The sequence below is a fragment of the Strix uralensis genome, chromosome 1 (genome assembly GCF_047716275.1).
Source record: "Strix uralensis isolate ZFMK-TIS-50842 chromosome 1, bStrUra1, whole genome shotgun sequence".
NCBI classification, from domain to species: Eukaryota; Metazoa; Chordata; class Aves; order Strigiformes; family Strigidae; genus Strix; species Strix uralensis.
Genome location: NC_133972.1, coordinates 123,610,611 through 123,636,689, shown reverse-complemented (window position 1 = coordinate 123,636,689; position 26,079 = coordinate 123,610,611). Strand labels below are relative to the sequence as shown.

The 26,079-nt window shown below is 41.8% G+C and overlaps 3 protein-coding genes across 9 annotated transcripts in view; 1 reads left to right on the top strand and 2 right to left on the bottom strand.

Annotated features, from left to right (window-relative positions):
* OSBPL1A (oxysterol binding protein like 1A) overlaps positions 1 to 7,859 on the top strand; it is a 76,598-nt gene extending 68,739 nt beyond the window's left edge. For 2 of the 3 annotated variants that reach the window (XM_074879686.1, XM_074879698.1), the window contains 4 exons: positions 303 to 426; positions 2,903 to 2,993; positions 3,900 to 3,923; positions 6,672 to 7,859. In XM_074879686.1, the coding sequence (XP_074735787.1) occupies positions 303 to 426; positions 2,903 to 2,993; positions 3,900 to 3,923; positions 6,672 to 6,774 (342 nt within the window). In that variant the 3' untranslated portion in view covers positions 6,775 to 7,859. The remainder of the gene's footprint in view (positions 1 to 302; positions 427 to 2,902; positions 2,994 to 3,899; positions 3,924 to 6,671) is intronic. The other variant, XM_074879708.1, reaches the window with a different exon arrangement.
* Positions 7,860 to 8,522: 663 nt separating this feature from the next.
* On the bottom strand, positions 8,523 to 19,066 carry CABYR (calcium binding tyrosine phosphorylation regulated). 3 transcript variants are annotated; one of them, XM_074879780.1, is made up of 5 exons: positions 15,523 to 19,066; positions 15,382 to 15,435; positions 11,140 to 12,054; positions 9,541 to 10,068; positions 8,523 to 9,118 (listed from the first exon to the last, which is right to left on the bottom strand). In XM_074879780.1, the coding sequence occupies exons 1-5, from the start codon at positions 15,668 to 15,670 to the stop codon at positions 9,114 to 9,116; spliced, it is 1,650 nt and encodes a 549-aa protein (XP_074735881.1). In that variant the 5' UTR covers positions 15,671 to 19,066; the 3' UTR covers positions 8,523 to 9,113. The 3 variants fall into 3 exon arrangements, with proteins under 3 accessions (XP_074735881.1, XP_074735871.1, XP_074735864.1); XM_074879770.1 differs by lacking the exon at positions 8,523 to 9,118 and having other exon boundaries at positions 9,125 to 10,068; positions 15,523 to 15,704; positions 17,623 to 19,066; XM_074879763.1 differs by lacking the exon at positions 8,523 to 9,118 and having other exon boundaries at positions 9,125 to 10,068.
* Positions 19,067 to 20,457: 1,391 nt separating this feature from the next.
* TTC39C (tetratricopeptide repeat domain 39C) overlaps positions 20,458 to 26,079 on the bottom strand; it is a 42,972-nt gene continuing 37,350 nt past the window's right edge. For all 3 annotated transcript variants that reach the window (XM_074879722.1, XM_074879731.1, XM_074879741.1), the window contains 2 exons: positions 24,155 to 24,193; positions 20,458 to 23,504 (listed from right to left, as the gene is read on the bottom strand). In XM_074879722.1, coding sequence (XP_074735823.1) covers positions 23,415 to 23,504; positions 24,155 to 24,193 — 129 coding nt within the window. In that variant the 3' untranslated portion in view covers positions 20,458 to 23,414. The remainder of the gene's footprint in view (positions 23,505 to 24,154; positions 24,194 to 26,079) is intronic.

Sequence of the window (26,079 nt, the reverse complement as noted above, 5' to 3'; positions counted from 1 at the left end):
ATCGAAGGGGAAATCTCTCTACAGAGATAGGGGAAGTACCAGTAGGACTGGAAAAAGAAGATGAGAGAAATAGTGCACTGAGTAATTGGATGCTGGTGTGCTTAAATAGAAACACCAAGGATCACCTACACTCTGCCTGACATGGTGCAGTTTTGCTGGTATCATGAGTATTTCTATCTTGAGCAGGTAAATAATAAAAAAGCACTTAGATGTTTGTTTTTAGACAGCAACTTTCTTGTGTATTAAGACTAGCAGCTAGACACATCATAAAGTTACTTTTTATCTTTGTCTATGAATTTCAGATGTATAATTTTACTAGCTTTGCTATGGCTTTGAATGAGTTGGACAAAGAAATGGAGAGTGTCATTCCCAAAACTGACTGCCGGCTACGACCAGATATCAGAGCCATGGAAAATGGAGAAATAGGTGACTTCAGTGGTTTTTTATTTCTGGGTTTTTGTGGTTTTTTGGGTTTTTTTTTTTTTTGTTAAAACTGAGGGACTGGGAAAAAAGTAAATTCCACATACAAGTTGTTAGATGAACTTCTAGAGTAAATAGCTACTCATAAAGATACATTCCTCCATGCTGCAAGACAATAACTCTTTCATACAGCCTTCTGCAGGTTGTGGTATATGCTTCTAGGGAAAGGTATGTCACCCACCTGTACTGGGGCTGGTTGGGACGGAATTAATTTTCTTCATAGCAGCCCATATATGGTGCTGTGCTTTAGATTGGTGACCAAAGCAGTGTTGGAAACACATCAGTGTTTTAGCTATTGCTGAGCAATATCTGCACAGTGTTGAGGCCTTCTCTGTTTCTGGGGTTGGCAAGAGGCTGGGAGGGTACACAGCGGAGACAGCTGACCCAAACTGACGAAAGAGACGTTCCATACCATATAACATCATGCTCAGCAATAAATTGTGTGTGTTGGGACTAAGTAGCCATTGCTTGGAGACTGGCTGGATACAGGTCTGCTGGTGGAAGGTAGTAAGTGATCGCCTTTGCACCACTTTTTCCTCCTTTTTTTTCTTTCTCTTCACTTATTAAACTTTCTTTACCTCAACCCATGAGGTTTTTTTGCCTTTGCTCTTTGGTTCTCCCTTAACCCACTGGGGTGAATGGGAGTGAACAGGTGGCTTGTGGGTGGTTAGTTGCTGGCCAGGAACCCATCATACCACCTTCTTGCTTGTGTTCTTTCATATAAGCAAGAATCTTAAACTTCACAATGCTATGTGCTTTTTATTTAGCTTTAGGCCCCCTGCTGTGCTTCCTAGTCAAGCCCTATAATTGGAAACTAGTCTAAGGAGACAATCTCTGACCATCAAAAGAAAGTATTTGTGAACTTTTCAGTTCTCTGTTTCCATCAGCCTGATGCAAAAGGATGTGCCAGTCCTGAGAAATGCAGTCTAAACTATTTAAGTGAAACTGCAATGCCAAAAAATATACTTAATGCAAAATTATTCTTCACTGGGAGTTGAATGCTTCTGTTGTGCTAGAATAGTGAATTAGAAATGCATTATGATACTTTCAGTGAGTAGATATAGTGTGTTTTTTAGAAACCTCACAGAGATGTTTACTGTAGATGCCACAGAGTGAAAAGTGTCCAAAAGACACTTTTTTTTGGTCTTCTGACATGTGACTTGGTGTTAAAATACTTTGATATGGTGTGAAACAGCCTTTCTGGCCCTCTTTTGCTCCTTTTTCTTTGGCATTTTGAAATTAAAGCAGGATGCTAGCTTTGTGGTCTAAAAACATGGGGGCTCTTGCTTCCTCTGGATTGCTAAGTAATTGGGGTAAGTCATGAAACCTCTGATTCAGTTTCACCTATGTAATAGGGCAATGACTGGGACTATTCTGATAAATAGTCTGAGATCTAGGTATGAAAAACAGTGACACAGGCATAATACAGTGCAGTTGTACTTGTGCGTGGGTTTTTTTTTCTCTGAAACTGATAACCATTTCTTTGAGGCTTTTAGAGAGAGGATCATTGAATTCCCACAACCAGTCTCTCCTGCCTGTACGATTCTTTTGTGGCCAGCAGGATAGACATACTTGATTCAGAGCATCCCCAGTAATTTGTCTGTCTAAACTTGAAGTGCAAATAACTATGCTGTTAGCAACAGATCATATTGCTTAACTATACTAACAGCATAAAGTTTGTCTAGCAGATAGACTGGTAATACGCAGTGTGTTAGTAGCTGGCAAGGTAACTGAGAGTGAGTGAGTGATAGTCTTCCAGAAATTATTCTCTCAGCTACTTCTTCCAAAGACGTTTCTGAAATGCTTTTTGAAGATTTAGGTATGAAAGAGATCACCCTTCTACCTAATCTGCTTCTTTAACCATCCTTTCTGCCAAATAAAACAACTGTTCTGCTTGTTTAGGACCGTGACCTTAGTGCTATCTTAGTGCATTAACAAAAAAATGAAGGGATGCTGCAGAGACAATTCTTTGTGGTTTGGAAATGAATATTCCAAACCCTTGCTGATCAGGAGCTAGGCACTAGTGACAATTTACCCAAACCTTAAGAAGCAGGTGGCCAGACTTCTGAAATAAATCTAGCATATCTTAATCAGTTTCCCTACTGACATAAATTCTAGGTATGCCACATCCCCTAGCTCATCTTTGCTGTCACATAAACACGTTTTCAGGGTCCTCAAGCCATGGATAAACATGTATTTAGCAGTCTTAAAGACTGGAATTCCATTGGCTGATCTTATGCCACAGCTGGCCTGGCTTTGCTCTTAGACTAAACCAGAAGCTCTTCTGTGTTATGTAGAAGGCTTTTTAAATGGATGACTTCTACTTCCCTTATTTATTTGCTAGGTCAGGTGGAGTAATGTCCGTGTCTTATATTGCGCTTTGACTTCTGTATTCTTATTTGTTTATTTTTATTCCTTCAAGATCTAGCTAGTGAAGAAAAGAAGAGGCTAGAAGAAAAACAAAGGACTGCCCGCAAAAATCGTTCCAAGTCAGAGGAAGACTGGAAGACGAGGTGAGTGTGCTGGCCTCTGTGTGTGTGTAGTTATATAAAGCTTTTAAACACTCAGGTTAACTGCCAGTCCACGCCAGTGATGTGCCATGTTGTGTCAACATGAAGAGCCGACATCATCAGGTTTGGTGGTGCCACTGTTGTATTTGCAGACTCGGTCCCTGCAGGCTTCCAGAGAGAAGTGTCAGGCTTGGTTTCAGTTCCTTCCGTCTCACTGCTTGAACACCCGTATCCAAATACAAACTGTGTTGTCTTTTCTGAGCACCTCTTGGTTCTGACACAAAAAAGATTTTTGCCACTGATAGCTGCTTGTAAGGACTGTTGTTGCTGATTAATTTATAATTGCCTCAAATTTGCATACTTGGCCAAAGAGAGGAGGAGATGCTTCCTCTGGTAAACTTGATAGCTTATTGCCCATGACTTCTCAGATCAGTTGCTGTGTGCTGGTAATACTGTATTCCCGCTGCATACAGTTATTCTCAGAGTTGGTGAAATTACTTTATCACCCAGATATCCAAGTCATTGTGTCCTTTCTGAGAGGGTTACTAACTACAGAAGTTAGAAGAGCTAAGGGAGAAATTAGCTTACAGGATGGGGTGGTTGGGGTTTTTCCTACTATAAGACGAGAGGGGTCAGTTGGGAGCTCTTACGCACAAGCTAAGTAGAAACTGTAAAAACATGACCAAATGAATCTAGTTTGATCAGATAAGGTCTAATTAAAAGTGTAGTAATAAATTGGTGGTCTCTTCACAGGAAAAAAAAAAGGTGGGGCTAAACTCTCTAAAAGTAAGCAAGCTTCATCTCTTCCCTATTAACTAGCTATTAATACACCCAGACACTGTGAATTAAATATCTTTAAAATGTCTGTTTTGTAACTATAAATCACTTTTTTCTTTTTTTCAAATGAAGTCACCCATCATTCCAGAGTCCCAGGTTTGGACATGTCTGCCTTTGTCTTTTTCCTGTGCCTGCTCTCCTGAAGTGTTTGGGTTTGTTTGCCCCGAGACTGGTGGAAAATAACATCTTTGTAATTCTTCCAAGTAAACATGTTAAGTGCTGGACAGCCTTGCATCTCCTTCTTCCTTTCCTGAATTCAGCGTGGTTCTACCTCTCACCAAGTGTTTTCAAAGCAAGGGGTAGTTATACTGTGTTCTTCCAGTTGCCAGAAGTAGCTTAAGGTATAGCTCAAAGCACCTGAGCTTGGTATTGGAAATAGGGGAAGTCCCAGGGGGCAACTCAGAGCAGTGTTTTTTGGGTTGTATAATTAGTGCAGACACCGTTCACCAGGTTCTTCAGTTGCTGTTATGCACGTACTGTAGACCTGCTCAGCACTTGCCTGGGATATCCCTCAAGAACTCTTTAGTTTTCCAGGATGTTTCTAAAGTTTTGGCAGAAAATTCCTAGTGTCTGATCTCTTTAGTAGGAATGCCAAGTATGACTGCCTCCAAAGGATGAACGTAAAGTGTTGTGCTTCATGGAAAACAAAAACATGCTGTGAAGGGAAACTTCTACCTGTTCCCAACTTGACTGTAGGTCTTAATCTGCAGTGTAAAATAAACTTTGATGTAAACTGCTTCAATTTCCTTGCCACAGAAAAGCAGACTTCTTACTTTGTCTAGTAGAGTTCCTCCCTTGTAAGACAATTCTCCAAAGTGCCTAGTGATTTTTTTTTTCTTTAAATTTTGAATCCACTTTAGAAGTGGGGTCTTGGTGTTTCTGAAGAAGTGATTCATGTTGAACGCCTAATGTTTTAGAGACTGACCAGTTCAGTTCTGAAACACAGCAGTGGTCTGTTGCTTTTGATGGAAATCAGTCCCCCCCTCCCCCCATCACTTACGTGACTGGATTATCTGACTGCTTTGGGTCTCCTGTGTCTCTCAAACGTTCTTCTCATCACCATTCCCTTTCCTATTGAAGTAGGTGGTCACTGGAGGGAGGGGCACATTGTACAAGTGTTGAAGACACACTAGTGAGGTGTTGGGTGGTAGAATTCTTTAATGTGAGAGGTAAGGTGACTGCTTATAGCCCTGCCTCTCAGCAAACTCTTTGTGCTCCGAGTGAGCTGCTGTTACCTCTGAACTAGGAGGTGAACTAGATGCCTGTGCACAGCACACACCAGTTACTTGGGAATAGCTGACTCGCCCTGTGTGCAGGTGATGCTGTAGTGAACCACATTCAGTGCAGGGGTTGAATGACTGCTGTTGACTTCAGTTCACTTAACCAGGGCAGCAGGACAACCACTGAAGTGTTCAACTCTTCAGTTTACCACCATGAAGACAGTACAAGGCATTTCTTCTGATATGCATCTCAAGTCTTCTGAGCCAACCAAGACTTGCCTATTTAGCTGCCCTGCTTTGGAACATAACACTGCAATACTGGTGGCCTTTATGCTTTTGCCTTTTAAAGACATCAAGTCACATCCAAATGTGCTTTCATTTCTGTTCTGAAACCTTATGGTACCCTAGAAGGAAAGAGCAGAGTTAAAACGGGCTGCCTTGCACACGCATGATTTACTTGAGTGAGTGTGTTGGCTGCAGTGAGGCATATAAAGGAAGAACTGGCTTTTGTGGTCAGTGAGGCAGTGAAAGCAAGCTGTGGAGCTTATTAACCACAGAAATGGCTTCTAGCAAGCTGACTTGTGCCACTAACACAGCTTGGCAAAATACAAGAAGTTAAAGTGCTAGAGGTCTGGTACAGTGGAGTGCATGCTGCTGAGGCAGAGGTGGAGTAACTGGGCCCAAACAGAAAGTGGTGTTCAGTAAGAGGCGGCAGGATTGCCAGAAATGGGCGTGGGAGGGGAGGAAGGAGGAGAAACTTCTGTGCCATGGTGATTTGACAGGGTTGTTCTCACCACTGGGGGATACTTGCCAGTAGTATGGTCTTGTAACTGCACCTTGTTTTATAGATAGAAACTGCCCACCCCCCCAGGTTATATACACATGCAGATATAATCTCTGTGTGTATATACACAGTGTCTCCAAATTAGGTAGGAGGGGAGAGGGAAGGAAAGAAAGATGGGGCTAAACTTCAGTGATCCTACCAACAACCAATTTAGCAAAAGCTTGCAAGTATCCTCATGCAGAAGGAGTCAGCCTTCTGGCCATTCAGGTGAGCCCCCCAGTGCCAACAGTGTAATGCAACACAGTTACGGTGTAACAAGCCAGGACTTTTCCTGCAGCCTGTGGGTGATTGTTTGTCTGCACTGAGGGTGGCTGGCACACTTGTTCTGAGTTAAGTGCATTGCAAAACAAAGTGTTAAAAAGGGAGAATTTTAAATCCTGGGAAATAATGTTTTTCTGTTTTCAGGACTGCAGTGCTTGTGGTGTTTACATGTCTTGCAAAAACTGTTACTGCTTATGCATGCCAGAATGATTGTTCACAACTGCTTTGAAGTAAAACTCTACCTATCCTTTTTTTATGTGATAATCTCAACTGCTTCATGTGACAAAATACTAGTGTCAGTAACTTCATGTAGGAGACATTTAAGCGGTGTGGCAAATGGGGAGATCTAGCCACAGAAGATGACTTTAAATTCACTTACGACTTTAAAACCAAGAGGGCTCCTGCAATCGCAATAATTACTTTGAACAGTAAACTGCTGAAGATGCAGCAAAGCAGTTCTGAACTTCCATAAAAGTGTGTGTTGATAGCTTCACTAACATGCTGTATGTTTCCTTGCAGATGGTTCCACCAAGGCCCCAATCCCTACACTGGTACTCAGGACTGGCTTTATTCTGGCAACTACTGGGACAGAAACTACTTTAACTTGCCTGATATTTATTAAAATGCAATAAGGAGCCTATGACTGATACAAATAAGTCTTAATCTGTTTTAATGTTTTTCCTTGTTTTACTTATCTCCTGAAAAAACTGATCTGTTATCAAACAGAATATTAAGCATCTCCACAGTAAATCTGGTGGTACATGATCTGCAGTCCCAGAGGTAGGGGAATAATTTTTCTGGCTGATGGTGGGTCCTATGTGGACAAAGTAAGACGCTGTGGTTTCGAGCTGCCCTGTTTGCTGAATACACCTATATTAGGTTGTGGTGTATGAGGAATAGAACACCTTCGGCTGTTCTGTGAATACTTTCTTTCATAGATAACATTGGCACAAGTAAAACTGGTTTTATTTATTGTGACATGGGAATGTTTAAAAGCACACACAGTAATTGCAATATTCTGTTCTTAAATGAAGAAGAGTGTGTCACTTTTGTAAAGATGTAATTTTTCATAAAGTGACTTTTCTTTTACTGAAGTAACTCCCTTGAATCCTGAGCTCTGGTCAGATATTCCAGAAGTGTTCCCGTCTCTGGAGCATTAATGCAGTTATTAAAGCTGGTAACATTACTCAGAGGTATTTATTCAATGTTTTGTGCAGTGTGTTTTGAATTTTGCTCTCCTGTTTTGCTACCAACCTTACAGTTTAAGGAATTAAGAGCCATTTAAATATCTACAAATTTGATTTGAACTGCACACTAGTAACAGGTTTTAAAAGAATCTGTTTCATGCACTAGGAGTTCTGGTGCCCAGCGCCACTGCAAAAAGGCAAGAACCTAATCAGTCCAGGACCCGGTGGAACATGGCAGGGGGGACAGGACCCATGTCTGCACTGTGCAGACTGCCTGGGAGGAGGAAGTCTTGTGCATTTCAAAGGTAGTATAGCACCTCAGTGAGGCCTCCTGTGCACAGCTGCTTTACCCCTTTTCAGTGGGGTGCATTCAATCTTAGAGTGTAAGTTTATATTGAACTGTGTACAGAGCTTCTAGAGGGCAAGCTGCTCTTTGTACAATATTTTAACTGCTGTCTGGAGGTTAGTGTTAATTGAATAATTTAATTGCTACTAAATAAAGGCTTCAGAACTTCTTGCATCTAAAGTGAGTGGTGTTTGACAGCACTGACCCTACTCCCAAAGCTGTTGCAATGACCTTGCATGACGCGTGTCCCTGTGCTTCAGGACCCGCTTTGCCCCAAAGCAGAACAGTCTGCTTATGGGGGTGGGGATGGGTGGGAACTGAGAGCTTGCTCCTGGAATAGGCAGTGAGGCTGCAGCTCTAACCTTGAGAGCAACTACTGAAACTCTGAATAAGGCAGTGAGATGGCTATTCTTATTCTGTGCACTACTACAGTTACCCAGGTAGTGACCTGAGACATATTTGCATAGATGAGGGAGAGCCTTTTCTTTGGCAGCCTTTCATGGGAGGGCCCAGTTCTCACAGTGGCTGGTAGATGCAGGAATTGAATACCTGCACTGTCTCTGGAAAGCCTCATCTCTGCCCTCAAGCCTCTACTCTGGCCAGCGTTTCTTGAAGTCTGTCATAACTCCTGTGCAACTCCAAGTGGGATTCAGAGATGCGTAGAAACAGTCTAGCTGTTGGGTCAGTGCTTCAGCAGGTCCCACAGCATTGAACACTCAGTGCTAGGAAAAACAAAGCCTTTAGTTCCTGCCTGCTCACCCAGCTCCAAGAGGGGGAAACCTCTACACAACATCAACTTTTTTTGTTTTGAGCAACTTCTGTTTCCTAAGAACAGATTTATTTATTTTTCTAGACCTATTCATACTTCAAGAGTCTGGCATATTTAAGTGACCATACCTGTAGTTGTGAAACCTCTAAAGCAAAATAAAGGTAATTTTTCTTAACCCCTTCCTTAAAGCATAACCTCAGCTGTCCTCCTCAATAAAGCTGTAGTTTGAATGAATTCGACCATGTGTGAGAATAATTCCTTCCTGTAGTTGAAAGTGTGACTGTCCTCTTGCTCCTGGCATTTGTACACGGTTCCTTCCTGGAGTATAACCCCAGCAGCAGAGACTACACCTGGTTACACTGACCTAACTTTGGCTCTGTATGTCACCTGTCCGTATCCCTGGGGCTTACACATACACCATGTTTGTACACTGAAGAAGCTGTTTCATCTTCAGTGAAATAGCTGCACCAGATGTCTCAGTGGTCATAATTCACACAAAGTTAATATTCAGGATTATGTGCTGTCTTAGGAAATTACAGAATGCATGGGAATGCAGTTCAAATTGTTGGCTTTTTTGAAGCATTTGCATTATTTGATTTATTACAATGTAAATTCCATTTCTCCTGAACTCTCTTCGGAAGTCCACACAGCCTCTTTTCTCAACCTGTTTGAAAAAATAACATTAACTCAGTACAAAGTGTGCAGCAAGAACTACTTCAATTGCTACCTAAATGCACTCTAAGGTGAGGGTACTTTGCCACATTCTGAGCATTACACGAATGCTAAAAGTTCAGACTGCAGGCATAAAGGTGGGTATAAATGTGAGATTAAAAAGTTGGTTACCCAGAGCAAGACTAGTACTAATTGCAAAGTGGAGCAAGCAGAAGGTGGCATTGGGTCTGTTGTTATAACAAGTATTTAACCACTGGTCTTAAACCCTATTGTATTTTGAAAAGGGTTAAATTAAGCTTTTAGTAGCCTCTCCCTATGCAAGACCTGTGCAAGAAGCAAGCTTCCTTCTTCAGGACCCTGCTCTGGGAATGGGGCCTGGTGTAACAGTGATGTGTCCTGCAAGAGCATTTATACCTGTGCGCTTATCACCAGCTGCTGAGCCTTTCTTTGCAGACATCACGTCATCCAGAGGGATGGCAACTGAGAGAACATGGGCTGTGCGTGGCTTAGCCCCAGTTTCCTCTGCAGACTGAGAATTGCAGCTTGCCACATCCATTTCCTCAGCAGCTGGCCTGGCAACTGGGACTGTAACGAATCTCTGCCTAGCACCTGCATCTCGCTGTGCAAAGACAGTGTGGCTAGGAAGAGGTTTCCAGTCCTGTGTGTTCTGAATATTAGAGCCCACTAAAATGAAAGGTGGAGCATTTTCCCTCTTGCTTCCTTCTTGCATCACATAAATTGGAGCAGATACTTGTGACAACTGACTCCACTGTTGATCTTCCCCCCTGGAAGGACTGAGGGTTGCCTGGTAATAAGGACCACCAGCTCCAGCAGGAGGAAAGGATGGTGGTGATTTTTGACCTTGTCTCAAGTCAGTTAGGCAATAGAGGGTCCACACATTAGAATGTGGTTGTAGCTGTCCCGCTTCACTCGATGCCATGGCTACAAAAATAAAAATAAGAGTGCTGGTATCAGGAGTTTTGCATTCCAGTCATATTGTAAAGCCTTATGTCTCCTCCAAACACACCTACACTTGGCAAAGGCAAGCGTGTTAGAGAGGAGAGCTGGGATAGCAAACGCTGTTTGGTATGTGGCTGACAAACACCTGCAGCCTAGAAAAAGTAAAACTGTTCATGGTCAGAGCAGAGGCTCTTCTGGGTAAGCATTTATCTGCTATTTCTGAAACTGAAATTTGCCAAACTTCTCTAGAAGTTTGAGATTTTTTTAAAACAACTGCCTAAGCTCAGCTCTCCTCTACAACATGTGCTGCCCAGACCTCACAGCTGTTCTACTCCTCCTGGGGCCTGGGACAGGGCTTGCACAGATTTGCAGTACCAGGGAGACTCTGGGCAGGGGACCTCCACCCTGGAGGGTTTCTCCAGCTGGGCAAGGGAGGAGCTGGGCGCATGTCACCACAGGGAAGAGATGCTGGTGAGGGCTTCACCAAGAAAGATGAGCTCTCTCCCTGTTTGTGAAACCGATGACCAGTGCTTAGCCCACTCAGCCCAGCTGCAGAAACTAAGCTCAAGACAGCAGAGGCAACCACCACCATTTTTTTCCTAAATGGAAAACCTCCTAGGTCAGTGCTGGAATATGAGATCTTTCAGGGGAGGAGAATCAAAAGTAGGGCTCCAACTGGTCACATCTCTTCAGCAACAGGGCACATGTAGCACATCTTAGGCCTCCAACACCTGATTCAGAAAATACAGCGTGTTTTTGAGCAAGACCATTTGGCGTCAGTGGGCACTTTCCCATCACTCTTATCTGCGTATTTGCCCACAGGAGCGCAGGAGTCCTGCCCAGAGCCAGCCCCATCTCTTGGAACAGGTGGCAGGGAGATCTAATACTTGTGCACCGAGGCCAAGCAGACAGTGTCAGTACCGTAGTTTCTTAGAAGTCATCTCTGCCCTGCATTGCACTGACATAAGTGCTTTTCCATTTAGTGACCACTGATGAAGCTGTAGAGCCTGAAGCTGAAACAGGAAGATGACACAAAGACCCAAACTTTCTTACCTGACAAGACATAAACTTGCTCAGCTGATTCCACTTGTGCTGTAGATTCCATTCTCTCAAGATGGCACACGAAATCATCAGCCGATGGACATAATATTGTATCACTTGAGCTCTGGACTGCATTTAAAGGCTGCTCAATCTTTAACAGATAAGCTGTTTGGTCTATGAAGGGAATTACTATTTTCTGTGGAAACTGCTCTACATAAGATGGAACCTCTGCATCTGTAATCAGCTCATCATCCCACCACAGTGACACAGCCTCAGTGGTTGAGGTAACCTCACCTTCCTTGCAGGAAGGCACAGCCTGCAGTGGATCTTTAGGAGCAGGTGATGGTGGTGGTGAAAGGGCTGATGGTGATGGTTCTTCCCACAAGGGGATGGAGAAAGCTTGGTTAACATCATTTGTTGAGACATCAGCTTGGCTGTCTGAGGGCCCCAGTTCTCCAGCTATGGAGCACTGACTCCACACTCCTGATTGTGACCTGACAGCCTCTACAGAAGCCTCAGCTGCTGGGACAGCAGAAGCATCTTCAGCAGCACCTTCTACTGGTGTAAATTCATCCTCTGAAGTCTGAGAGTCTTCGTGAAGAGTCTGCACGCTGGTTGCCACATTCCTCACAGAATATAAAGAATCACTGTTACCTAGCACGTGGGCAGCAAGCTCAGCAGGGACGTACACCAGTTCAGGTCCCTCAGGGGATGAAGCTCCATCAGATCCAGGAGGGGAACTGCTTCCTGCAATGGAACTGGCAGTTGATGGGTGTTGAGTTACTCTGGAGCTATATTGAACATCAGGTTCTTCAAGGAGCTGGTCTTCCTCTGTGTCGGTACACTTGTCCATTCGCCTGGGCTCCCCAGAAAACAAAGTAACTGTGTACTCTGATGTCTTCTCTTCCAGTCCCTTATTCCTATTTTCTGCAAGGTGAAAAGCACATAATGGCAATACATGAGGAACTGTTTCCATTTAAATAAAATTAAGAGTGATTTCAGCACCAACTCAATTAGATGCTCTAAAGTACATTTATGAGACTTCCTGGGTTACAGAGTTGGCGTAATGTAAGGAGAGGCTTTGCTGCTTGCATATCAATAAGGGGAAAGAAAATTCAGAGAGCAATGGTACCACTTCAAAACCCAGGAAGCCTTGACTGCATTCCTGATCTTGCAGTGATGGCTACATTCTTATCTACTGCCCACACTTATGGGTTAAGAAATTAAACCTTTTTACATTAAGCACATCAGATAAGGCAGTTAGAAGACTATGGCTCCCCTTTGCAACACATCAAAATTCTTTGGATCCATACAAGTTATTTTAGATGCATTGATAGTGACGTTTTAGCTTCCTCAAGAATCTTGATTAGTTGAACTGACAGGTATCCAAATGAAGAATAGGGTAAGACATGAACAAGTTTTAGATACAGAGTGAAAAATGGCTCCTAGATTAGTTATGAAGGGTGAACACAAGAAAGTACCCATGGGATCAAAACAGCCTTCCATCACATGGTTAATAAAATTCCTCTACATTGGAAAAAAACAACAAGCCAAGAGGTCTGGTTTCTATCATGATTAGCAAGCGTTGGCCAATATGTAAAAGCAGCACAGTAGCAGAAGAGGAGTCTAATATATCATCACTGCTCAGCACTGAGCTGTTTTCTGAAGTCATGACTGGATGAGATCAGAAATTATGAGAGAAACATAATTCAAAGGATGACAGAGCTAAATACTCTTTGAAAAAACATTATTCTGACTGTCATCCCAAGCCAACACAGACCCATTTATAATCTAGTGTCAGTATCGCGCAATGCCACAGAAAAGAAAGGCTCCCTTGCAGCTATGCAAAGCAGTGAGCTACCTGCTGCTGCACCACCAGTCCCAAAACCTGTGCTGGCCCTGTGGGCGGAAGACTCCAGAGGAAACCTTGCTCAAGCTTGCTAAGGAATTCCTCTCTGATCATCCCTTTTCATAACACAGTTATGTGACCACATAGTAGCAGATGGACCACACAGAAAGAGAGGGGGACCTGTACTGGAGCTCGGTGAACATGCAGGCGTCAGTTCACAATCACATAAGCAAACCACTGACAGGCATTCAGACCGAAAATTTCTGCATTATGCAGCCGCTCTCCACCATACTTGAAAAGTCATGGCAGTCAAGCAAAGTCCCCAGTGACTGGACAGAAGGGAATATCGCACCCATTTTTAAAAAAGTTAATAAGGAGAACTCTGGGAACTACTGACCACTCAGCCTCACCTCTGTGCCTCATAAGATCATGGTACAGATGCTCCTGGAAAATATGTCAAAACATGTGGAAGACAGAGAGGTGATTAAAGACAGCCAGCACAGCTTCACCAAGGGCAAATTGTGCCTGACTAATCTAATGGCCTTCTATGATGGAGTGACTGCATCAGCGGACAAGGGAAGAGTTACTGATGTCATCTACTTGGACTTCTGTATGGCCTTCGATACAGTCCCCCACAACATTCTGGCAGCTAAACTGGAGAGAGATGGATTTGATGGATGGATTGTTGGATAAGGAATTGGCTGGATGGCTGCATCCAAAGAGTTACAGTCAACGGCTCAATGTCCAAGTGGAAATCAGCAATGAGTGGTACCCCTCAAGGGTCCATACTGGGACTAATATTGTTTAGTATCTTCAGCAACGACAGAGCTGGACTGAGTGCACCCTCAGCAAGTTTACGGATGACACCAAGCTGAGTGGTACAGCTGATGCCATCCAGAGGAACCTGGACAGGCTTGAGGAGCGGGCCCATGTAAACCTCATGAAGTGAGGTGATTCTGTCCCTCTACTCTGCTCTTGTGAGACCCCACCTGGAGTACGGCATCCAGCTCTGGGGTCCACAGTACGGGAAAGACATGGACCTACTCGAGCGGGTCCAGAGGAGGCCACAGAATTGATCAGAGGGCTGGAGCACCTCTCCTATGAGGAAAGGCTGAGAGAGTTGGGGCTGTTCAGCATGAAGAGAAGGCTCCAGGGAGACATTATTGTGTCCTTTCAATACTTAAAGGGGGCTTTAAGAAAGATAGACTTTTTACCAATGCCTGCACTGACAGGACAAAGGGCAAGAGTTTTAAACTGAAAGAGGATAGATTTAGATTAGATATCAGGATTTCTTTTTTACAATGAGGGTGGTGAGGCACGGGAACAGGTTGCCCAGAGAAGTTGTGGCTGCCACCTCCCTGGAAGTGTTCAAGGTCAGGTTGGACGGGGCTTTCAACAACCTGATCTAGTGAAAGATGTTCCTGCCCAGGGCAGGGGGCTTAGACTAGATGATCTTTAAAGGTCCTTTCCAACTCAAACCATTCTATGATTATGCAAAAATTGCTGTGTGGTATCATTAACACAACATTTGCAAATGCACCAAAATTCAACCTTTGGTGATACTTTAAGTTGCAATGCAACATCCACCAGTCATTTTTACAAGAAGAAAACTGCTTCAAGTGCTGAAGGTTAGCTTTTTTAGAGGAGATGATAAGCTAGGAATAAGATAGTAGCACTTTCTATTCATAGCTGGGGCTTCTATCCTTGCTGTAATTATCTTAGTGTATAGCTCTCAATCCATAGATGAAGGCTGTCTCAAAGTGCTGGCTAGTTCCAGGGTTACTTAGAACCTAACTTAGGTGGCCTTTTTGAACAAAGGGGATATTGGAAGCTGCTGACACTTACAGTAACCAGACGATGGAGACCCAAACCAGTGGGGCAGATACAAACAGGCTGTGGGCTAGACAGTGCACCCATATCAGTGCTCCCACATAACCTTCAGGAGGCACCATGTATTCCAGCCCTTACAGCCAAACCCAGGAAGCAGCTGAAAGCTCCCAGCACTTCCCAAAGGAATCAGCATCCCAGAAAACTAAAACATCTTTTTATAAACAAGGAGATACAATATCTATTTGCAAAGAATAGGTAAGCGTAAAGTCGCTATCTGCTTAGGGGTGATAAATTGCACTGCAATATCTTAAAATTAAAATAACCAAAGGCATCCAGGCTCTCCTCTATACTCGAGGGGAAAAGTACAACATCCCGGGGGACTAATTCTTCCCACATTAAATAGAAGCAAGTGCTTTCTGAAGATGCCTGCCTTTTCAACAGCCCAGTGCCTATGTGCCTCTTTCACATGACTAGATACGGACGGGATGCATCCCGTAAGTGAAAACTATTTGCACCCATTTGCGTTGGAACATTGTCTCAAAATATCTTAAAAGAACAAACAGCAACTATCTTACCTCTCATGAGCTCAAACTTTTCAACCAGTTCTATTAGATCTAGATTTGGATGCCCTGAAAATAGAAACAGAAATTAAGCTGGAGTAGGAGAGCACTCCCAAGTAGTTCACCTCTTCAGACGAAGCACTGGTAGGAACAAACCTTTTTGAAAGGTGACGAGATCTTGGAAATAGAGAGCGAAAAACTCAGCAATGTTGTCTGGGTTGTCTTCTATGACAGCCCGGCTCACCCCCTCAAGAAGGGTCTGGAGGCCGCATGGAACAATCAGGCTGATCTTTGAAGACTGCATCTTCACCCAGTCAAGTCGGCTTACGGTTTCCCATCTGTACAAACAGAACGCCTTGGCTGAGCATCTACCCCACCCCAGTGTGATGTGTCCAACACCGATGGCTCACCCCTTGCCATGTCATCAGTAACCCTCCTATACCCCTTCCTGCACACTCCTTTAACTTAAAGGGGGGGTATTTACCACTTGCAATGACCAAATCCTTTACTCCCCCTCTGCACCTTTAGGCAGCAGGAGGCACATCAGGGGGCCACCCAACTAGGCAACCATAATGTGTGAATTCAAACCCATGCCCTGAATTCCCTTTTTTAAAGATAAAGCCTACTAAAGTACCCGCAATGAGCCACAACAGCCATTCATGTTCAAGCAAAGAGTTTACAGGTCATTTCCTCCCCCATCCTCCTCCATCCCCTCCAGTACTTGCTCTCTCATGCTCCTGGCCTCCTGCTGGGGCCACCACACCCAGCCAGGAGGCCGTGATGTCACAGTGCCCTTGCATCATCTGCGGTGGTGCTGAGGTTCACAGCCACCGGTGTCTGAGCTCCAGTGCTGCGACATTACTGTTTGTTGGTCAAAAAGGATTATGGGAAAGAGTGGAAGGCAAAATACATAATTAAAATTTCCCCTTGAGCAGCCAGAGCACTCCACAGCCAGCTGATGCTGCTGCTTATCAGTGAGGGCTTTCCTCCCGCAATAAACACCTCGATTCCCATTGTCGCACAAGAACAAGTGCATTTAATGGACATGACTCTATTTATAAACACTTTTAATAATATATTTTAAGACCCAAGTACGGTGTTGTGGCTGCCATTGCTCAGGACAAGCAGCGTAAGGGTGGTGAGGCTGAGCACCCACGGGTGCTGCCTGCCACAGGGCATGGGGGAAACGAGTGCCTGCAACACTCACACCCGGTGATTCGCTGCCTTTTCTCCCTTTCCACGCTACTGCGAAACCCGCTCCTGCTTTCTGCTGCTGACTTGCCTTCAAGCGTGTAACCTGCTGAACCCACAGCGCAGGCAGAATCCCTCTGAGGAAGTGCTTCGTCTTTGCCGAAAAACATTTTCCTCACCAGCAGGTAGTCAAACCCGAAACGTTTCTTCCCGGCACAGAAAGAATGTAACTTTGGTCTCAGCCTCAGGTTATGATTTCACACAATCCAACACCGCAACATCCCTCCCACCCCTCTGCCAGCCGTGGTAGAGCGGGTGGGTGCACAGACCCCTCCCCCGGTTCACAGCCTGGCTTTTTAAGATAGGTGACATACAACACCCAAGGGATTTAAACCCATGTAACAGACGGCAAAATATAGCACCCGAGAAGCGATGTTCTCTGTGAACATCTGGCAGGAGCTCAGAGCAAATGGCTGAGGACCGTAACTGCCTCAACCACGGCAGCCACTCCCAAAGAGGAACAAGATTATTCCTTAATACAGCTCCATTTATACTGCAGAAACCTGTGACTGTGAGGGCAAAACCTGAAACAAACCTCAACAGCCCCAGGGATAGCACTTGCTTTCCAGTACACATTTTCAGTGGAGACACACAAGATCATTTTCTGTTCCAATAAAACAAGCCCAAAAAAGGTAACTGTAGAGCTCTGTATTTTCAAGGGTACCACTAACTGTGTTTCTGAGGATCAAGTCAAGCCATGATCAGGAGTCTGCTGAGGGATGAAAACTTTTATCTACCAACAATGCTACAGATCAGTCTTCACCAAACCATCGTCTACCTACCTGCTCTTGCATTCCTGGACGTTTGCATCTCTACAAAAACCTGAGGGGAATTCCAGCGGCGCTGAAGATTTAAGACTTAAGTGTCACTGCTGCTAAAGCGTTTAGACTACCTACAATAGCTTCCTTTGAGTAATATATTCATAATAGGTCATTCTAAATTAACAGAATATTATATGACTTTCAAGTTAGGTCGCTGGAAAGTGTATATTAATGGTAAACTCACCACAAAATGCTTCTTCCATAAAAGACTCCTTAGAGAGTAATTTCCCATGAAGAAAACTTTTCACAATATCTCATCAGTCCTGGTGAGTGACAACACAGACCATAATATTAAAAAAGTTATATATGAATATGCTATGACTTATGAAATTAGGAAGAATAGCTTTCCCGCAGAAAGAATAAGATATACTTCAAGAATATATATGAGAACTAGAAAACTTATAATTTCTGGAGTCAGGATAGTAATCTGAAGTCTAGATTTCTGTATGGAGAACATACGGAAGCAACAGGACTTCAGAAAGGTGTTAAACGTGTCTGGGTGCAAAGGCAGTTGTGGTTACTTTGAAACCATCCTCAGTGAATACGGATCAGAAGATAACTTCTAAATTTGCTGCTTCTGAAAAGTTTCAAAATTCTAGGTTTGTAAAGTTCTGCACAGCAAAAGCTTCAAAGATGTTTTAAGTACAGACGTCATAAACCACAGAAAAATTTATTATCAGAGGTAACAGAAGCATAAACCTCCTTAAATACTTAAAAAAGGCTTCAGCCCCTAACGTAAAAGTGTGTCTGTCTGAAACTTAAGGGCAGCTACAGGAAAAACATCTCTGGAAACTAATTCACTGGAATTTGAACGCTGTTACTGGGAGCCATCTAGAGTAAATCCATCGTACGAAGTGTACCAGCTACGCCTAAAACACGTTGCCCTTTGGCCCCAAGCTGAAGCGCCTGCCAGCCTAACAGCAGTTTGCCCAACTGAAGGCAATTACCTTGTCCTACCATCCTTTGCCCCACCTGCAGAAGTAATAGCTTCCAGACAATTAAAGTCTTGACAGATGGACAGAAGTTCAGCAAACCAAGGTCCCAGATACACCTTATTTTTCCACTAAAAAAAGATCATCGTTCATTAACTCTTCGTTAGATAGCTCACAACAGGTTAATGAATCACACTGGTTGGGGGCACGTGGGGTGTGTTTTTTGTGGTTTTTAACTGGCAATCTCTTTCAAAGCTTCAGCTAAATAGGCTGAAGAGGACTTGCATTTTTTGCAAGCACCATCTTTGTGTTTCTACCCACCAGAGACTTCAGTAGAATTCTAAGTGGGGGGTTGAATTCATGTACAAAGATCTCCATGCAAACCCTTGTGCTTTTCCTACCAAAGGTACAAAATACCAGTGTTAAGGTATCTTTTATGCATATCTCTGACTCTTTTGTCACCTCCTTCATTGGGCCCTTTGCTACAAGTGGGGAGAAGCCTATGTCCCATCTAGTGAAAGACTGGGAGGCAATTGTTACATAAATGGGTTTGCTTGGTGAAGTCTGACAATCCCTCTCTTCCAAACATTCAGCTCAAACAAGCTTTTTTTCTTTTCTCTTAACCTCTTCACCTGGGAGCCCTTCCGGGCATCTCCTACAGGTAAGCGCAACTTGCCAAAAAATGCTTGAACACCACCGAAGGACCAGCCAGTCCTGCTGAGCTAACAGATGACTTGATCAGAACACCATCTTGGAAGAAGTCACATCAAAAGAGAAACAGCATTTTGGAAAAAGCAGCAATGAAAAAATTACGGGTAACACAACCAACCATGAACTCCCCCTGGCTAAAACACACTGGTGGTTGTAACACAGGGGCTAAATAAGTCATGAAAACCTTGGGTAATAAAGCAAAGAGATTCTGAGCAGATGCAGGGAGGCAATATGCAACTCTAATATGCACCTACTCTGGTCGCCTATGTTGAACCCAGTTTTGGGGTCCAAACGTACATTAAAAAAGTGGTCAAAATAGAAATAATTCAGTTTTTAACTCTGGAAAGCCTGTCTTGAGTTTCTTACTGTCTTGGAAGAAACGGGTGGTGTGGGGAGTGGGAATATCACCTTTTGCCATTACCTAACACTGGTACACTTTTGTAACTCTTTAACTGAACAAGTGTTGAAGTTCAGGGAAAATACAGATTTGCAACATTGTGACAAAGTGAAGATTTGTAAAAGAACCCAATCTTTTTTCCAGTGCATCTCGTACACCAGCTAATTTATGAAAGTTCTTGTATGAAATTAAGAGTATTGTGTGTATATATATACACGTATATGCAGATAACTTGGTGTAGAAAGAGCAGGTTCTCAGAGTGTCTCTATAGATATACTGTATTTTTATTGTTCTTTGGTCAAAACAAACCAGAACAGGAATGTGCCTGTATATTCCCATCTTCTGTAAATCAGCTTTTCCAGATAAAAGCAGTTTCTGAAGCAGTTTTTTCTAGCTCACCTCAAAACATCAGAAGACAGTATTGTTCTGCTCAAACCGTAACTAGCAGAAAAAAATTCCACCCTGCCTTTTTTTCTGAAGTCCTAATTTATATGAAATAATTTGCCATACAGTTCCTTGAGGATGAAGGATCAGAGTCAATATACCTGTACTTCTTACTCTGAAATCTGAGCGGAGTCTACCACGTGTCCTAGGCTGCCCACAGAGCCCCTGCTGAGCCAAGGACGGGTGTGCTGGGCAGAGGCCACTGGCTGACGGACTGCCTGAGAAGACAGATAAGTAAAAATTTACTTCTTAACGTCAGCTTTAAAAATACTTGTTTGGGATTGCATCATTTTTCATGAAAGTGATTGCTACCACCATTAGTACTTCATAACGATGACTGGAAAGGGAATTTGAGTGTCCTAGGCTACCCTGCTTCCACTCCCCTGGCAGGTTCGATCAGCACCCTCCTAACACCGCGTATAGCCCTATACCAACCCCTAACACTTGGTCTGTGCAAACTTCAGTTACAGAGCGATTTTTAAACACAAGTATGATCAATTGTTGGAAAGACAGACTGTGGCAAACTGAAAAGCAATTCAATACGACATTTGGGGAATTTTATTTAAGAATAAAGCATAACTAGAATATGAAACAAGCATTCAAAGTCAGAGAGAAGAAATTAAAGTGCTTGCTTTAGAGTAAATTAGAAACATTTTCCAAGGTGTAGGAATACAACAAATACAATTGTGTGTGGTTCTTTAATGAAGAACAAGTAAACTTGACGTCTTAAAAACGCATCTTAAACCTTGTTCACTCTACGGTTGATCTCAACATGACACATGTAACTCACTTTCTAAACCAGGAGACTATAATTATACTGGAAGAACAAAGTCTGAGGTAATTGCTGACTAGAAAACTTTGTTACAGAGTCACTTGACATCCCAGAAGTTTTGCCAATACTCGGTATCATCTTGTTCAGGAGGTCATCAATTAAAAGACAAATTTGAGGAGCAAGGGAAGAAAACTCATGTCCACATTTCTTTTAATTTTACTCAGAAATAGAAAAGTGCAAGTTCTGTAAATTAACAACATTTACAGTACACCACAATAAATATGCCACTTTGTGACATCTAAAAATTCTAGTTATTTGAAATGAGTCATACTGAGATAAAAACTGCATCAACATCAACAAAAATACCTGACCCAGTAAAGATAGTCTTAACATATTAACTAGCAAGCTGCATATTCCATTATTGCTATTAGACCATGCCTCCGAGTTCCAAAGTATAAAAACTTATCAGTTTACACAAAATACCGTTGAAATTTTTCTCATCACAGGCACAATCTAACATAAAAAATAATTTTGACATTTACAATGTAGGAGATTCTCCTATGAGGGGAGGAAAAAAAAAATTAATACAGAAACAGGTAGTTCTATTTCAGTGATGAATCACTAAATCCACAGAAAAGCTGCAATTTGCACAGAGCTAAACTGTTATATGAATATATAGTGTCTTTCCACACCCACTCCTTGCCTGATGAGAACAACAGGCCTTTTAGTAAGTTTACTACAATTTGCTTGGCTACCTCCAAGTATGTAGACCCTAGATATCCCAACACAAATCGCATGCAGGTGCTTTTGTGTTCTGAACAGCCTAGTCTCACATTGCATTTAAGCAGTGTATTTAAAAGGAATTTTGTCAGTAACCATATTGTTTCTAGTTATTTACCCAGAATGGACTGTGTCTCCGATTGCAAAACATTAAAAGTCAGATAGGACAAAATAAGATTTCAAGTATGTTAAAGCCCATTTTTAAAAACATTATTTGAATTTTAAGTAGTCACTATATATACACAATATATCGTTTTCTAGTCAATACTTATTTGGACTGACCAAATAAGGTTGAACACTGATTTATGACTCAATATTACTGTCAAAGTTGAATTAAAAAAAACCCCAGCATACTATCTGTAACACTCCTAGATTATAGAAAAATAAAACCACTTTAAGAGTTAAGAGCCTCTCCTCTCCTTCAGGGACTGCAACAGAAGTGTTTAACTGCTCTAGGAATGCCCTTCATTGCAGGAACTGTGTATTTCTAGAGAGAAATAAAAGCGTCTCAACTGTTTCATTTGTCCTACCAAATACGATATTACTTTTCTCCTCCATATCAGTCTTGCTTTAGATGCAACCTCAAAAGCAAATCAATGAAGGTTAGGTGTGGGCAACATCTAAAACTTTGGCAACATACTCTACAAAAAGGTAAGGGAAAAAAAAAGTTTAAGCTAAGGAACTGTTTAAGGCAACCTGACCAAAGTAAAGATAAGGCTTTTGGATAACGATTTCCAAGGATATCCAGTTTTCTTAGCTTTGCAAAGTAACACAATTCTACTAACTTTCTGGTCAGATTTCCATTCATAAGATTCTTTAAAAAAATATGTACCTTCCTAGAATAAGGTATTAACTGAATATAAAACATGAGGAGACACTACATAGTACAAGACAAAAGTAAAAATCTACAGATGAGCACACAGATGGCCAAGTACTAAAAATTATACGGTCATGATAAAAGTTTTAAGCTCTCTGAGGTATTTCAGTATCTTAACACCACAGGTTTGGAATACCATATAGAGACTTAGGGTATCGTAGTATTGGTATAACTACCAAAGTTAGATTTTTGGTTTTATCTTGTTTGGTTGTTTTTTTCAATACCTTTAAAGGTCACTGCTATAAAGATTCAGCAGCATGAATGAAAAATACATAAAATTACTGTATCTGGCTATGTATTTTAGCATAATATTCAGAATATTAAGAGCAGAAATAAGAACTGCCCACACTGGAACTGCATGTCAAACAAAGTAAGTGTTTGGCTGGAATGTACCAGAAGCAGAGATTCTAAATATTGACATAATTTATATCACAAGTATGAGGTGGGTTGGAAGGGGAGGAATGAAGAATGAAAGGGAATGTGAAGTTTAAAATTCACACGTTAGTCATCATGAAGTCACTGACATAAGTCATTAAAATTTAGTAAGATCTGCTTTTTGTGGCTGAACAGTTTTCCTCCTCCTGTGTATTGGCTAGTGCTTGAAGAAAAAAAAAAAGTGTTCTAACCGTTCCGAACTTCAACATTTACACCAATTACTCTTATTGTATTATTCTAATCAAGACAGAAGTGCTCCTCTTGGCATATTTTAGATCTAGATCTATTTTAAAAGGTAAAAATCACACCTGCCAATATTGTTGAAGTAAATCACGTGTGCTTGTTTAAGCTCACCCACAGAGTTACAAGCAATTGTGTTCAGCTTGGTTTAAACAAAATAAAAACCGAAGAGTTAAAAACACAAGGTCACTTAACCTTCTTCCTGGTTGATTTACTTTTAGTTAAAATTGTAATGTTTTCCTAAGCCATGCCAACTCTGACCATACTAGGAAAGTGTCTCTGGCACACGTGGTTTTCAGAAGAAAAGCTGGTCTTCCCAACAGCTTTTTCTTCTGCTTCATCTTAAAGTGCAGAAACTGTGGGAAAGGATAACAAGACTTCCTGTCCGTCACTGTGGAACTACTTCCCTTAGAGAGGCTAAGGCTGCGTGTATGCGGACGTGCAATCTGTTCTCAAAGTCATAGCCAGTAAATTCCTCCTGGAGAGAAGAGGGAAAAAAAAAAAAAGCATAAAACTATTAGCCTCCTCCACTTTATGACATGAAGATAATTTTACTACCAACACTTAAGAAGTCATGTTACAAAACAGACCGAAGAAAAGAGACAAACTGGAGGCTGCATGTTGCAATATCCCCTCATTACCCAAAGTAACAGAATTATTACAGAAATTCCAAGTTGGTGAAGAGAGCAGAAAGCTTCTGTTTCCAACATGCTGTTTGGATCCCATGTAGTTGGAACAGCACCTAGGAATTTCTGTAAGTCCAACAGCTCTAGAATATCCCAACCTGCTCAAGGCAGGAACCAGTTGGAACAAAGGAGTGGAGAGTTGTCATTTTCAAACTTTCTGTAGCCAAATCTTAGTTGAAAAACTTGGCAAGGTTCTAGCACTCCAGAAGAGGTCACTAACGTGGGCTCTGACCTATGACTGACCTAGAAATACACACCTACATAACATACATAAATGTGTGTCATATACATTAACGTAGATCTACATGATAATGTTGTAGATTATAGGTAATATACAGATCATAGGTAAGGGACACTGACACCCTCCTGGCCCCAAAACACCACTTCTCAAATTACTTCATCTCAGAAAGATAAATTTGAAAGTGTTTTACCAAGTTTTTACCTTGGCTTGGAGAAGTAAGGTTTTGCCTCTCGGTACAGTCTACAAAAAGACAAACATTGTATTAGAAATACATTGCAAATGTTACAGAAAATATCTTAAGTATATGGCCTGGTCAGTCCAGAAGGGAGTCTCTCTCTTGAAAAACAAAGTACCAAGCAGACAAAAACCTCTCAGATTAGGAAACTAGAAATACAAATGAGGCATCCAAGAAATGCAGTACATATTTCTAGTCTTCTACAGAAAAGGAGAAATTACAGCTTTAAATGCAAGTTGCTGATGATGATGGTGAGCTACAATGTGCAGGGAAACAAATGAAGGTACGGATAAATGACTAATTGATCAATAGAGTAATTTTTGCTTTTTAACCAAGTTTAAGTCAGGACAAGTTACTGGGATTTAAGCATTGAAAGTTTCAGAAATCTCAAACTCTTAAGGAAAAATACACATATTTTCAGATTAATATTTGCTACTGAAAAGCTCATGTTTTATTTCTTATCCTATAGTCCATTTTTATTTTAAGCCTTACAAATAAGTAATCAACTACCTGCTAAGTAGACAGAAAAAATGTTTTCTTATTCAAATATATGAGTAAGAACATACGTATTTATATTGGTTAAATTACATTCAGTGTCTAAAACATCTACAAAAAATTCTGTAAACTTCTTGATGTAACCATATTAAAATCTCAAAGAACTTGATTAGAACCAAGTTTAAAATAACAAAGATTATTCAGATTACGTGATAAATCAAACATGTACTTATGAACAATTTCAAAGTAAAGTAAATTTAATAACAGCATGCTTTTTATACTAACATGCATATTCATATCTATATCTGTTGCTCAGGTCTTTACTTCTCAGGTAAGTGCGATTTATAAAATCCCATTCTCTTCTCTTTCTTAATCATCACAGAGCTCTCTCATGACACCTCAGCTAGTAAATGGAATTTTCTATAAACAGCATCCACTCACCTCTAATTCTAGCTCTTGCTTTTCCCCATCCCACTTTACTGAAGTCACACATCATTTACCTCCTAACAGCCTGAGTGCCACAAGAGGGAGTTTCCTGCTTGCCCTTCATATACTAAGCACTTCCATAGCTTCTCAGTACAGCTACAAGCCAAGGCTTGTCCAGTCCTCAAACACCCAGCATGAAGCATGTTTGGTTACTGTGTGCAAACACTACATGTAAAGCAGGTAGGAGTGCTTCCACATTCTCAAAATATTCATTTTTTTTTAAAAGGCACTTGACAGGATCAAATTTAAATATGAACATGCAAAAAAAGCCAGCAGGAACATTACTGGACTCAGACATCCCTACCAGGCATCAAGGTCCAGTTCTAAGTCATAGGGCAGTAGGGTTTTCAAAAAAGAACTATTTTTTTTAAAAGCATTTTCTCTAGTTTTGTCCTTTGTCGTGATAATAATTTTTATTGAAAGATTTTCCTTTCCTTCCCTTCCCTCTTTAACAGGAAGGTTCAGCTCAGACTATTAAATCTGACAAGATTATAACCAACTGAAAACAGAATCTTAAGAATATGAGATACTATTAGCCCAACAACTTTATACACTACATACAATGATGTGGGAGTTCAAGCCATTACCCTGTAACCGCTTCCCCTAACTTGCAATCTGATTCAGGAAGTACTACATAACCAGCACAAACTCCAAATAGTGAGCAGTGTTACATGTCTGAGGAGGGAAACAGTACCAAGAGTGATGCAAAAGTTGCCCTACTTTAAGATACTCTGGGGTCCCTAGGAGGCAGGGTATGTGCAAAGACCTGAATGATCAAATGTATTGACCACCAAGCCATTTGGACAGTCTGAAAGCCAGGTCAATTATTATCCTCTTCATCCTGAACAACAGAAACCTCACTACATAGCAGAGTGAAAGCTAAAATGTCAACACATACAAGCTTTACAGA